The following is a 14,872-nucleotide window of genomic DNA, read 5'->3' as shown; positions in this document are numbered from 1 at the left end:
AACAACGATGTTCTTTTTTTGTTTCCCCGAAAAGATCAGAAGAAGAAAATATTGTATTTGGCCATCTTCATACCACTCGTTGTGCTCGTTCTTCTCCTTGCTGGGATTTTAATCATCATTAAACGCAAAAGGTAAAATGTCTCAATATAGAAATACATCATTTTGTTGAGTTGAGTGTGACGTGTGCCTTTCCGACCATCGATAATCATTTCTCGCAGGTCAACGTCTTTCACCAGAGAGGAGTCTGGGTATTATGCAAACTTCAGCAGAGCCTCATCAGACACACCCCAAAGGTTCGTTTCATGATCGAGTTTTGTAATTTCATCCAGACTTGTTTTTTAATTCACGACATGTCAAACTGACGTGTCCTAAAGTAGAATGTAAACTGGTTCGTTCTGTACTTTCTCACTTCAGGATGCCACCTGACATGAAAGAAGAACAGACGCTGACCAAACCGAAAGCCATCAACGAACCTGTTTACATCAATCTTGAGGTACAAAACCAACGCTTATGTGACTTTTGGTGTCGCGGGTATTTGGTGTCAGTCCTAAAGGTCTGTGAGGAAATAGTAGACGGTAACTTTAGTGTATTTTCTCTTTGCAGGCCCCAACTACTGAAACGCACCAAGGCTCAGATCACCTCGACCACATATATGGAAATGTTGATCATTCAACATAGTCATGAGAAAAATGCCTCTAAAAACAGTACTTTTTCATCTTTTGTGGTTGAAGTCATTCTTTTGTTTTACATTGTGAGGGACTGTTCACTTTTTGTAAGAACACAACTCTTAGACTGGATGCCTAAAGGGTTAATATTTGTTTGGGGGTTTTTTTGGTCCATTTATTTGCAAATCTTTCTCTTTTGGAGCCCCCCCAGATCGCCGCCAAAGTAAAAGTGACATAGATCTCTAGTATTTATCAAACACTGGCCGACGTAACTACCCCCACTCTCCATAGGATCTGGTTTCCAAAGTCTGCTCCCGAAAGTGTGTCGCTGTTGTTTTCTTTGACGGGTCAAAGTGTGAATTGCAGTACAGGTATGTACACATGCAGTGAAGTGGTGGTCGGCCGTTGTCAGTAAGCCCGTCGCGCCATATTTATTTAATGTGAGCAAGTTTAACGACACCAAGAGTGAACCATGTTCAATGGGTTGTTCATTGAGGAGACAATTATCTTTTCTCTTGTTTTTTTTACAGTAAGTCTGTGTAAAATGTGGTGAAGCAGATGCTTTCCTCTGAGTTATGATCTACAGCAGAGGTGTTAGCCACGTTTTAGGTCGGGGGCCAAATGCAGCCATGAGTGATTAAATAGTTCCATCATGACCTTTAAATTGAAACTTTAGAGTCTAAAAAATATATATATGTGGTGTTGCTTGTAATGGGATGTACAATTTAATAAAGCTGAAATGTGAATGTAGTTGATTTCTAATTCTGATTATGGGACATTGGCACACACACACACACACACACACCACACACACACACACACACACACACACACACACACACACACACACACACACACACACACACACGTTACCATAACTTTAGTGTTATACTGTAAATAATACATTGAATATATTTTCTTCATTCCACTTTATGTAAGACGGTCAACTTTAAATCTATCAACACTTACAAACACCTATCTTCTGTATATATGATTCGCTTTATGGTTAAAAGTTAAAGCACCAGTGGGTGGTGTGTGAGCAGTGTGTTTCTGCCCTGACATGTGACAAGCTTTTCATAATCCATGTATTATATATTATTATACCACCAATTAATTACATAATCTCTTTAGCAATTTAAAGCACTCTGTCCATTTTGGCTTCATGTTACAATAAAATGTAATATTTTTGTGAAATAACACTGCATGAAAAGCATAAAATAGAGTTGTTAATATGATATTGAATAATTTTGACTGTTTAACATTGTTTTTATGATTCTGAATATTTGATTACCAATAAGAAATATTTACTGCAATCAGGTTTAGCCTGTCTTCTCATTTTTGTTAGTATAATTTTGAATAATATGTATGAAATAAACTCACCTGTTTGACTCATATTTACGAATATCCTCCTCTTATTAACATCCTTATTCATTTTCAGTATTTGCTAAAGGTTGTGTGTAGTGCTGCTTTTGGTGCACGTGTTAATACTTTCCCTTTGTGTTTGTAAAATGTGCAATGGCTTCAGTACACTTATCTATAGTCCATGGTGGTTACCAACTTCCCTTTTGTCTTCCTGTTGGTTTAAACTCACACATTAAAGAAAATGCTAATAACCCTTCCCTTTTAGTAGCAATACGACATATTAAGGTGCGAACACATTTATCTCAAACATATTTAACCAAACATTTGTGTCCTCGAGAACCTGCACACTTAAAAAAAAACAAATTCATTTCAAGCTTTCTTTTAACATGCAACCACTTTTACAACAAAACAAATCAGGAGAACAAAAAAAAAAGATGATTCATACAAAACATAGCATGTTTGTAACTTCCTGATTGTTCTTCATCCATCTGTGTTACACATTGGCATATATTGCATCAACCTGAAAAGAAAAAAAATGAGAACAATCAATTTGATGCTCGCACACCATAATAATCACAACCAGGAAAACTGCACTCACCTCAACGTTACCATAAATGTGATCATTGGCAGAAAACCCTGAACTTCTTATGTCATCACAAGCCTCTTTTCTGCAAAAAGCAGAAACATATTCACTTTAATTTGCAGGTGAAGCGTCTTCCCTCTCCTTAAATGTATTTTGTGTTTTTTTTTGTTTGTTTGTTGTTGTTTTTTTAGCTGATTTGCGTCACTGAACCTTTTTGTTGTGGCATATTGAGGGAGGGCCACGGCTTTTTCTGCAAACGCGATACTCGTGTTGGATGAAGTTTCTCTCCGTGTCCCCCTGCTGACAGAAATACCAAAAGGAAATGTGGTGAGTTGTTTTTTTTTCCTTTACATCCCTGAAATTGACATTTAATTTCACAAAACAGCCCATAAATGATACAAACAAAAAACCTTACATCGACACAAATCTAGTCTTCATGATACTTTAAAAAAAACAACAACATATTTTTCTGCTTATCAGGACACCAGGGGGTGGTAAAAACCCATTTTAATTGAGGGGCAACATACAGCCAAATTTAAATTAACCTTGTTGGACCTTAATCTTGCTTTAATTAGGAAAGTTGAAGAGCTCCTGTTATGATGCTGCCATGTGGCTGTGGCTGGCAGAAATTTGAATAAATAAACAACATGTTTGCAGTAAACATGTCTAATCAGATAAACTGTATATCTACGTTAGTGTGAGATCTCGTACAACGTGTTTCAGATAGTAGGAGATGTAAAATGTTTTACTGTCTTACCATATTTTAACTCCTGCCACTGCTACTAAAAGTGTCACCAAAACCATCCCAGCAGCTCCGGCGGCAATGAAAATAGTTCGCATCTCACCTGTACAAGAAGATGTTGAACAGTTAAGTGTTTTTTTTTTTGTTTGTTTTTTTTGTCATTTTACTGTCAGGCGATAGACGCTAATAACTGACATCCGTACTGTTAACAGGTAAAGAGAGCGTGAGGTTGGTGTTTCCCTGTGAGTTGCTTGCCAAGCAGTGTACAAACGTCGAGGAGCCGAAGTCTGCCTGCAGAGTCCAGAGGGTGAGAGAGCCGTGCGTCTCCACTTTGCTGCTCTGCAGGACTTGGTCGTCAAGGAGGAAATGGACGGTGCTGCGAGGGCTGGACTCCACAATGCACTCGCACGTCACCACGTGACCTTCCAGGGAGCAGGAAGAGGCCGTCATGATCTCAGGGGCATCTGCAGCGACAGGGAAATGCAGTCAGAAGATGTTTCACAAGCTTGAGTCTTGGATCATGTCCCGAATGTTTGTGTGTTTTGTTTCTTTTAACCTACATAGCACGTCGAGCTGCACATTGCTCGATCTGGCTCGCCCGATTTCATTGATGGCCAGACAATATAAGGCGCCCCCAGAGTGTCTCGAGACATTCGTCAACATGTAGGTTCTCCCTTTGTGCAGCTGAGCGCCAGTTCCATTGTGCCACTCGTAGCTGCTGACGGAGGGATGGGCGTCACTGGAGCAGCTCAGACTCACTGTTTCGCCCTCCCTCACCTCCGCCCTGTATTCAACCTTCACGTTCACCGGAGCGTCTGTGGACAAACATCAGGTCACGTCGTGAGCTCGATTCAACAGCTTGGTTGAAACAGAAAACATCACAGAGTTAACAACATCCTGGAGGTGAATACTTCATGTATAACATAGCTTGGTCAGTGGTGTCTTCATTGCTCTGAGGATTTTGCAAACAAGTATCTATCTATCTGAAATGAAATGAAATTATACAGAAACAATAAACATAGGAACCAATTGATTGACTGGCTGACTAAAGTTTACGAGGTCAGGATTTGTAACTAAATGTTTTCAAAAGTTTGACAGGTAGAAAGAATTCACTGCTCTTCATGACCATGACGACAGTTTTTCCACTGCAGATGAGCAGGCAGTGACGGTTCATCTCATGACAGTGACTGAACGTGCTTCACCGAACTGGAAATGCAAAATAGCTTCTAAAGAATGGAGGGTGTCAAACCCATTTTAGTACAGGGGCCGCATAGAGCCCAATTTAACCTTAAGTGGGCCTGGTCGGTAAAATAATGGTATAATAATGTTCATTTTATCTTTAAAATGACTAGATATTTACTTTAATATGAAATTTAATAACTAAAGTCTCAACATAACCTAATCCATTTTAATGACATTTTCTGGTGCAAATATACAGTGAAATGTCCTCAAAACGTCTCCTAAAGTTGTTACCTTATGCATGATTGTACAAACTCACCCTGAGGTGAGCAAGCATCACCAAAATCTCTCACTGTTGTCTTGTGTTTGCTCCTCTTATGAAAGTTGTTCAAAAATTCAATGTTTTCTTTGAAAACACTGTAGCCTCAATGGATTCCTTAAATATGTATTGCTTATCATTTTGAAAAAACAAAACATCAAAAATAGAACCTTTCTGCTATTTTGCTTATGTTTTTTTCTATTTTTGATGCATATTACACCTACATTTCACTGATAGGATCTTGAATGTCTCCTGATACTGCCCTCCTTTATATCTGACGCTGCACTGGAGGGGCTTCCTGTGGTCGGTGCGGCTGGGGTGAAAGGTCAGGGTGGATGTTGCCTCCCACTGGCCGTCGCCAAGCTGCTGCGACTGAAACCTGGTCTCTCCGGACCGACTCCAGGTGACATCAGGCGGAGAGGCGGGGCAGGAGTGGGACACGGAGCAGGATGCCGACACAGCTTGACCCTGCTTCACCTCCTCCTCCACAGACAACTTGATGGGATTTGGTGCACCTGTGAAAACAAGAGCGACGAGGAGCAAACTTAAAAACTCAAGTCGAGCAGAGTGTGAATAAGCGAGAACATTCTCAGCACAAATAGTGTTGTTATATATTATGAATAATGCCCTCGTGCCTTCCCTTTAAATAAGAGTGGCTACAATAAGAACAAAAAACTGGAAGATATGAGACCAAGAGATGCATATTTACAATTATATGAGTAATGTATATTCACAAAGCATACAAAGAAAGGAAGGGGAAATTCAGGTGTTTACAACCAAATCGGATTGAGCTCTGGATATAAATACAGCAGGGCTCAAACAGGAACGTCATATGATAGTTTTGTTTCCACAAAAGCACTTCCCCAATTCTTTGTATTGACAAAATCCCAAAAGAACAACACATCATGTAGTAAACCATTGCTGAGATCTGACTTCAGAGAAAAAGCTATCCTTTTCATGCATGTATTTCCATGCAGGTGTTTCAGGAAGGTACAAGCAGCACATTACAGTTACACAAATGAGGAACAGAGAACATCTCAATACTGAACTTTGGAGGATTTTAACAAAGACAGCCAAAGTTTTACAATAAAAGACATGATGACAAGAGCAATTTATGTCTTGTTTTTTTGTAACTTCAGGTCCTTGTGACATGAATGTAGGTTTGATGTCAGTTTGAAAAGAAATTAGATTATGAAATGTGAAATTGTAGCAGGATATTGCCACATGCAACATAGACGTGTTTGTTTTTATGCACAACGTCCTTTTATCCTCTGCCAGGATTCAAACCATAATCTTAATCTTTATCTTTATCTTTATCTTTATCTTTATCTTTATCTTTATCTTCATCTTTATCTTCATCTTTATCTTTATCTTTATCTTCATCTTTATCTTTATCTTTATCTTTATCTTCATCTTTATCTTCATCTTTATCTTTATCTTTATCTTTATCTTTATCTTTATCTTTATCTTTATCTTCATCTTTATCTTCATCTTCATCTTCATCTTCATCTTCATCTTCACCTTCACCTTCACCTTCACCTTCATCTTCATCTTCATCTTCATCTTCATCTTCATCTTAATCTTACTGTTTATATTTTCACTTATTGCCACATTGTAATTGTAGTTCAGTGCTGTAAAGTACCTGACTTATAGTAAAAGGTCAGTACTAATAAAGAACAGATAATTAGAGGCACTTTGTTCTTACTTACTGATTAATGAAATGGAGACTTTGTTGGCTTTGTAGGAATACTTGTCGAAATCTGCGATTTCCACCCTGAAGTGAAAAGGTCCCCGGTCACTTGCTTGAAGTGGATCAATCATCAGAGAGCAGTTCTTGTGGCCGATGTCTCCCACGAGCGTCGTCCGATCCCGATACTTCTCCTGCACCTTCGACTCCACCGGGTGGAAGACGAGGTGACTTGTGTTGTCCGTCCAGATCCCCGTGACCTCGGTGACCTTCCTCCCAGGATCTGGATACTCATACGTGCAGGGGATCACCACACACGACCCGAGCAGCCCTTGGATTGTCGAAGGCACCTGAGCCGCCCACAATGAGGCCCCCGTTTGAATCGCTGCTGAAAATACACAAGAATATTACATTACTACAATAGAGAGGCAAAAAGTCCTCAAAAGACATTGATTTAGCATCTTCTGTGCAATAGAGATTGCTGCTGATCCTACGCTGCACAGAAACGATCTTACCTTGGCTGCACAGGTACAAGAAAACCAAAATCCACATTAAAGTTCCCATCTTGTCCTCTCAGCATCAGACCTGTGAACACAGTGACAGTCGTGCTGCAGCGAGTTCACAATAGCATTTCCTTCTGCCGAGAGGTGACATCGAGTTTCCATTCCACTTCAACTAATCCCCGCGTTGACTGTTGGGGAAGTCCTTTGTCTTATTCATCCACCCCTCATCTCACTTGTTGCATTTATTTGGTCCTGAAACAAGAAACAGCCTTTATCACAGCACGGACCAGTATATTTTGATATACACATTTGATCATTACTCAAATCCACAATATTTTCACATTCCTTCAGCTTTTATCACAGTAATCAAGTGTAATTCAGTGTAAAAATGTGCCTTGACAGTGAGTCTGATCAGACACCACTGTCAGCACACATTGCCAGTACACAGATGCAAGACAATACACTCTTTTACATACCACATCCTGCCAACCCAACTCAAAGCCCTCTGCTGAACTCAGTTGGTGCAAAAAGTCTATTTTACATTGCAGGAGAGAAATTAGAGAAAATGTGTTGCAGAATGAATTCACTCCACAGTATGTATATTAACTAATACAGGTAGTTTGGTTGTTTCAGCCATTTTGACTTTTGAGCCTTAATTTCTAGTCGTGTTAGCCATTTTAACTGTTTGACCTGATTTTGCTCCAGTCTTGAAAGTTTCAAACATTTAAGATACTTTTTTTAATGTATTTATATATTTTAGCCAATCCTCCATCTAACATTTTTTGTCCTTGTTTTTAGCAGTTTAGCCTTTTAAACCATTTTAGCCAGGATAGTCTTTTAAAAAAAAAAAACTAAGCCAGTTATACCCACATTAGTTTGATCTAGTTGAGTTAACTTTATTTAACTGAAAGCCTGAACTTGATAAAATAACAAATGAACACAACTGTGAATAAAAATCAAAAGCCTCAAAGTTGATGATCCATTTTTTCACTGAAAATGAAAAGTGTCCAAACTCAAATATTTTATTCAACAATTATTGTGACACGCAGGTTATAAAGAAAAAAAAAACATTTTCAACAATGAAACAATCGACTTTAAAAAGCTTTTAAAACAGATACGTGACAAAATCATCAGAGAAACTTCAAATGTGTACATGCATGTACGTAATACAGGTGCAAAGTCATCACAATAAACATTTCACAGTTCAGTAAACAATGAGAAAAAAGTGTGTGTGTGTGTGTGTGTGTGTGTGTGTGTGTGTGTGTGTGTGTGTGTGTGTGTGTGTGTGTGTGTGTGTGTGTGTGTGTGTGTGTGTGTGTGTGTGTGTGTGTGTGTGTGTGTAAGTTTCAGAGTGAAGGCAGGAAAAAGGCTTCATCATGTCAATCATGCGTTGTGGTTTCCCACCTCTGCTCACAAAGTTCACACCAAACTTGTTAAGATCTGCCTTGTGGATGAACTCTTCAAAGACCTTGTATGGTGAAGTACCCAGGAGGGCGCTAGCAGTCACTGTCCGCCTAGAGTTGAGCCTTCGCGTAGATTCAACAGTTCACACGTCATCTTCAGAATATCCAAGATTGAGCATCATGCCCCTGTTTGGGTAAAAACAGACGCTCTCCTGCTTATTAAGATCAACGTAGCTGATCCTGTGAGGCAAGTGGATCCTTCTCACAGATAAGCGTTGCTTTTCTTTCAGGCTGCACAGATCCTCTTCATCGCACGTCCAGAAGTCCAGCAGCCTCAGCAGCTCCTCGCTCCCGTGCCCGGCGGACGGCCTTCTGGAAGTTCCCGTCATAAGATCGACTGATGTTGAGTTTCCCATGATTGGGGGCAATAAGCAAGTCTGTAGATGAAGCAGAAGATGTATCACACACTTGAGTTGTCGAATAAGAAAAAACAACAGCAACAACACACATTTCACCAAACATCTCCACAAATACAAGACGTTACCTGGTTTGGGTGGAAAGGAGCACAACGATGTCGCTTCTGGCTGCTGGTCTGTCTGAAAATGATCGAGCTGTTTTAAAGAAACCCAAGCAGACCCTGATTGTAATCAATTGTATTGTTCTGAATTCAAACAAAAGCCAGAGATCGAAATCTCATCACTGCTGATTGATGAGCTTTAGTCAGTTTTTTTGTTATGGAAAGAACGGCCAGTGCATCAGTGGCAGTTCTCCTCCATTCACAGCCCGACTCTGCTCCAGAGGCATTTAAATACTTAAGTTTGTAAGTACTTTTGATTCTTCTGCAAAGTGCTTTTTTCACCACCTTGAGCGAACTGATTGGTTTTTGTTCTTATCAGCTAAAACTGAGCAGTATTCATGAGCCATACAATAGAATGATGCTGATCTCATGACACTGCTTTCAGCGACTGATTACGTATTAATCAACTGAATTCTGAGATTTGTTTAGACTTGTTTTCTCAACTTACAAAATCCTTCAATAAAGTTAATCATGGAGAATATAAAGACATCTTCAGTTTAGGTCCAAAAATAATGACGACTGAAAGTGAAAACAGATTTTCAGATGGATTACAGTGCTATTAGAGGACAATGTTCCACATTTGGTCATTCTCACCTTATAGGACGAGGGTTGGAAACTGATGTTGCCAAAAGACCCCAGAAAATTTTTTTGCAGTACAATGGGCCGAGACATAACTTACTTGGATCATAACTGGATTGAGTCTGATTGAATACTTCATAATCTAAATAATCTGTTTCCCACTATGATAAATCATTAACTGCCAGAGCTTCTTCATGTTTATGGTAACTGAGGGTGAATCATCATCACCTCTAATTATTTAGGGAATGGATGTCAAACATAAGGCCCGTGGGTCAAAACCGGCCGGCACGAGTCTCCAATCCGTCCCACAAAACCACCAAGCAAATGGCTCGGCTCCTACTCGCCAAGATCTCAGGAAATCTGTGCCCATCATAGGTGTCTTTTTTCTTTTTTTTGTTCTTTCTTTTTGCATTTTGGAGAGCGTGGCCAGCCCTCCCTGAAGGTCAAAGGTCACACTTAATTGATATTGCTTGCTGTGGGGATGTAATGGCAAAATATAGTGAAATGAGATGTCTTGTCTGTAATGATAATTATTGTGTTACTAAACAAGCATGTCTACTCAGTTCTTTTTCCTATGCTTAGTGAGAACTCCCTATGATGGGAGTCGTATCTTACAGAATATGATGTCCGGCTACCTGGCGTTAGTAAGTGCGATATCTACATTGTTCTAGATCTCCACCAAGACGACAGACGCTAATAACCAGTGGTTTCACTATGCCCAGTGAGTCCTGGAGGGATTCTTTACGTGCGTGGGTCTTGTCAGGAGTCGGAGTGATTTTCACCCATGCAGGTGGGGCGACCAAACCATATCCTGAGGTCTGGTCGAGGCCCCGCAGACAGACGCCACCCCAAGCCACGGGCCACTGGATGCGACGTCCAGGCACCCGAAGGACCACGAAGGGCTGCTGCCCCCGACGCTTCAACAGGAAACTGGATCTATGCCTGAGACATTTTTAAAACTTGTCTTAAAAGACATTTTTATTCTTTGGTTTTTACCTCAGCGTGAGACTCTGGTCTGGTTTTAGTGCCTTCGTTTTTTTGTTGTTTTAACCTTTTATGTTTTGTTTATTGTTTTAACATCTTATCGTTTTTATTGTTTTAATGTTTTTATTTTGCGACTTTTGCTTTTATTTACAATGTACAGCACTTTGTTTCAGCTGCGGCTGCTTAAAAGCGCTTTATAAATAAAGTTGATTGATTGATTGATTGAGAAAAATGTACAAATAAAATAAAATAAAATAAATAATGGTACAGTCTGTGCATGAGATGACTTTCTCTGAACTCTTTCTTTAGTGATGCACGCCCTTGCTCATTATGGCCACTTCATGAAAGTGTGGCTGCATTTTTACTTGTTTCCCCTAGAGGTCACATTGATTTCATCTTTCTTTTTTTCCTTTTCTTTTTTTAAATTCAAGAATAGTTGAGGCCTGCACTAGAGACCACTCCCTGTTTTCTGTATCAGTAACTCTGCTGCTGCTTCTTCTTCTGCATTTGCTGGAAAGACTTTTTTTTTTTCACAAGCTTGAGCATTTTTTTTCTTCCCTCAGAGAGGTGCTCATCACATCTTTATGTTTGCCATCTGGGCAGTTCAGCGGAACGAGACGGCAGCTTGTTGAGGTAAGACGATCAAAATATAAGATTATACCTGAAATCAGTGACACTGGCTCAACCACACTTTCTGTCTGTGCTAATTCTGTGTAATCCATTACAATAATGTTTTAGAATTTTCAGACTTCTAAGAGTAACGCTATTGAATAATGCAATACAACAAATGTGTGCTCACTTTTGGCAAATAAATGTTATGCTTTGGTTACAGTATTTTCAATTGGATTTTTTTTGTATGTTCTTTCTTTTTATTGCTTCACTTTGCATGTGCTAAGTACACAATACATTGTAATTCTGTTTCCTATATTTCAGATAGTGTCGGCCAGAACAAAGCGTTACAGTAGAATGAACAAAGAAAGATGGTTGGAAATACTCTGTCTGCTTTTAGTAGGTAAGATGGCTTCTTGTTTTGCTTCCAGACTCTTTTTTAAGAAATCAGTGATTAAACCATCATGACTTCAAAAAATGCCCTTGCAGCTATTTGCAGGCCTGTGTCCAGTGAAGAATGGAGGGCTCATGTCATTGAAAGCCTGGACGCCCTGGAGTCGTCCTGCGTGGTTGTGCCCTGCTGGTTCTCCCATCCGGGAGGAAACCTGCCGGCCTCCAGACTCAGAGCAATGTGGCATCTGTCTGATAGGAGAGATCAACGCATCTTCTTTGAGGATGACACCACGGTGCTGGACAACTTCAAGGATCGAACGAGGCTGCTGGGCGACCTGGGGCAGAACAACTGCACTCTGGAAATAAGTGAAATCAAAAACCACGACAACGGCCCGTTCTGTTTCTGGATTGACCTCACGTCGACTCAGAGTGATAAGGACGAGGACAAGCTCTCCTTTGTTGACGATTGCGTCGGGCTGAACATTCTGTGTACGTCACCATCAAAAATGCCACAGTCGTAAACCGTTTCATCGCAACAGTGATGATTCACGTCTGACTTTTACCTTTGCAGCTTCCCCTCCTGCTCCCACGCTGACTCACCCCAAGACGGCGTATGAAGGACAGCCCTACACCGTCACCTGTACGGTCCCCCACACCTGCCCCTCACACGTGCCCAAACTCACATGGGAGCAGCAGGCCTCGGCTCCCCAGGTCACCGGGCGCAACAAAGACATCCGTTATGGCAACTGGGAGTCAGAGTCCATCCTGACAATCATCCCCGAGGAGAAGGACGACCACACTGAGATCACCTGTACGGCTCAGTTCAATGGACAGAGGACTTCCTCCAAAACCATGACGCTCTATGTGAAACGTGAGGACGTCCTCTTTTCTTAAAGTATATACTGTATCTCACTCGGGAAATATAAAGGAAAACTGACACTGATTTGTCATTTCAGGTGCAGTAAATTATAATCACATCATCATCCCCACTGCAGTGGCAGTGGGTACGGCTGTGCTCTTTGGACTGCTCTGCGTTTTGATGGTGAAGAAGTACAAGTGAGTGATGTAGTCCACTACCTTTAAATAACAGAACACATGAGATAGGAACACATCTAAGAAAAAAAAAGAAAAGGGTAAAGGACCTTTTCCTTTAATTTTATTCCCAAGGAAACAGATTGCGACGCTTCAAAACCAGGAAGGCAGGTAAATAAACTGTTGAGAATATTGAGTTTGATAGTGTGCTAATCTTATGATTCTCTCATTAACTAACAATATTTTCTCCAACAACAACAACATAGCATGTGGAATCGACTGTCCAGGATGTCTCGCAGGTGATTTCTATTTTCATTCTCCCACAATAAAATTGGCTAAAAATGTAAAAAAGAAATTCTGAGTAACTTCTCACTCGACCTATAATTCCAGATTTCGGTCTGCTGGCCCTGGACCTTCTCGTTCTGATCAAAGGCAAGAGGCGTTTTACCAGTTCGTCTTTTCAGCCGCCAACAGTTTCAAGTCAATTTGCATCCATGAGCAGAAGCGAGGCTCTTCTTGTTTTTTGGGGTGTTTTTTGAGAAAGCTGCAGCTTTACTGATACATCTTTATCTGGTTTCTGTTCCCTTTTATTGTTGCGCAGGCGGTCTATTTGGAGTCGATTTTCAAGGTAACACACAGATTAAGAAAAACAGGCTGGCCGCTTCTGATAAGGTCTTCTATTTGTTTCCACTGCTTGGCGGGTTTTTTACACTTTTTCCTTAACAGGAGGCCTAAAGAGCCCGTTGGTCATGGGTGAGTGTGTCAGCTGAGAGGAAGTCAGTTAGTTAATGTATGTTTTTATGATTAGTTTGTGATATTTAATTTTATTCACGCGCAGTCTTAACAATGTGGACTTTGGAGCCTGTACCAAGCAAAATATGGACAAGCCTCGTTTTCCATCCCCCAAAAGGTACTTAAAAAAAACAAAAAACATGACATCAGATGCAATACAATCTAATACAGAAATCTCATTTTTCCTCTTTCTGTTCCTATGTCTACTAATATAACTCAGCCAGCCAAAGTCCTACAATTTTAATGAGGTAATGGCGTCTATTATTGCTCTAAACGGACATTAACCACGCTGCTGCTATCGTCGACTATAATGAACTTTTCTCTCTTGCAGGACCATGAGGATGATGATTACATGAACACTGCAGAGCTCAACATCTATGGAAACATCTGAAAATAAAAATTCAGAAAACAATTTTGAAGACTTTGCAAAAGAGAGAGCCTTTTTTAATTCTATGGTCAGATCTGTTTCTGTCAAGCAAATCTAGTTGATTGTTTTAAATAACATTGTGGTGTTTGGTTCTTGATTTGTGTTGTTGTGCTTCAATATATCAATTGCACATTAGTAAGAGTCCATCTTAATCAATAAATATATACTGAATGATTTCATTGTGTCTTTCAAGAAAGTCATTAAAACCTCAGCACAAGCTTCAATCAGTCCACTGATTGATCAATCATGACATCTTTAGATATATTAATATTGCTTAGTTATTTTCAGACAACAAAATGCAACTCATTGTTTCACAAATTATTGGCAAAAACATTCAAGTTATAAATGTGTCCACTTATGTGCCATCACAAGCATGCACACATACAAAACATGAGAAAATATAGAATTCTATAAACAGAAAGCACAAAGAAAATGTACCATTTATTAAGTGATTTCTGATCTAAAAGTGGGCAGGACAATATTTTAAGATTCCAAAGTAGAGTTTCTAAATCGGCATCTTCACAAGCAAAACAAAAAACAGCCACTAAGTGCCTTTTCTACGATAATGTGGCAATCTGTATGATTTACTACCACTAACGTGCTGGAGTCCCTGTTGCTGATCATTATTTCAACAGCCATGTCTCTTACATTGTGCAGTCCTGTTTTATATAATTGAGATTTTTATGATAGAAAAGATCATTTTACCACAGATCCCTTTTACTCTGGTCTGAGTAAGTGTAAAATGCAAAGACAACAGCCCATCCAAAATGCTGCTGCCATTATTCTAACCAACACTACAGAAATTCACCACATCATCATTTTCATTTTATTCATAATGAGCCTAATTTTAAATTGTGACTTTTTCCCCCTTCATATTATTTTGGTCTGTTTTATAGTCTTGTTTGATTGTTTTCGTCTACTTTTAAAGATTATTTTTTTCTCTTTTAATATAACTGAAATGTTTGGTTTTTTATTTCTCTATTTTTTTTTATTATGAGCTGCATTTTATGCATGAAAGAGGCTATATGAATGCAGT

The 14,872-nt window shown here is 39.7% G+C and overlaps 2 protein-coding genes across 2 annotated transcripts; one reads left to right on the top strand and one right to left on the bottom strand.

Moving 5' to 3' along the window:
* Positions 1-2,520: 2,520 nt before the first annotated feature.
* On the bottom strand, positions 2,521-8,859 carry LOC308133792 (B-cell receptor CD22-like; the record flags this gene model as incomplete). The annotated part of the gene is made up of 7 exons (XM_080501304.1): positions 2,521-2,547; positions 3,548-3,816; positions 3,913-4,167; positions 5,075-5,365; positions 6,560-6,925; positions 8,445-8,566; positions 8,741-8,859. The coding sequence occupies 7 exons, from the start codon at positions 8,857-8,859 to the stop codon at positions 2,521-2,523; spliced, it is 1,449 nt and encodes a 482-aa protein (XP_080357430.1).
* Positions 8,860-11,656: 2,797 nt separating this feature from the next.
* Positions 11,657-12,645, top strand: LOC308133791 (myelin-associated glycoprotein-like; the record flags this gene model as incomplete). The annotated part of the gene is made up of 3 exons (XM_080501303.1): positions 11,657-12,074; positions 12,157-12,456; positions 12,542-12,645. 3 exons carry the CDS (start codon positions 11,657-11,659, stop codon positions 12,643-12,645), a joined length of 822 nt encoding a protein of 273 aa, XP_080357429.1.
* Between the last annotated feature and the right edge of the window lie 2,227 nt (positions 12,646-14,872).

Source organism: Blennius ocellaris (genome assembly GCF_963422515.1).
Source record: "Blennius ocellaris genome assembly, chromosome: 8".
Classification (NCBI taxonomy): Eukaryota; Metazoa; Chordata; class Actinopteri; order Blenniiformes; family Blenniidae; genus Blennius; species Blennius ocellaris.
This window is presented reverse-complemented; position numbering and strand designations above follow the sequence as displayed.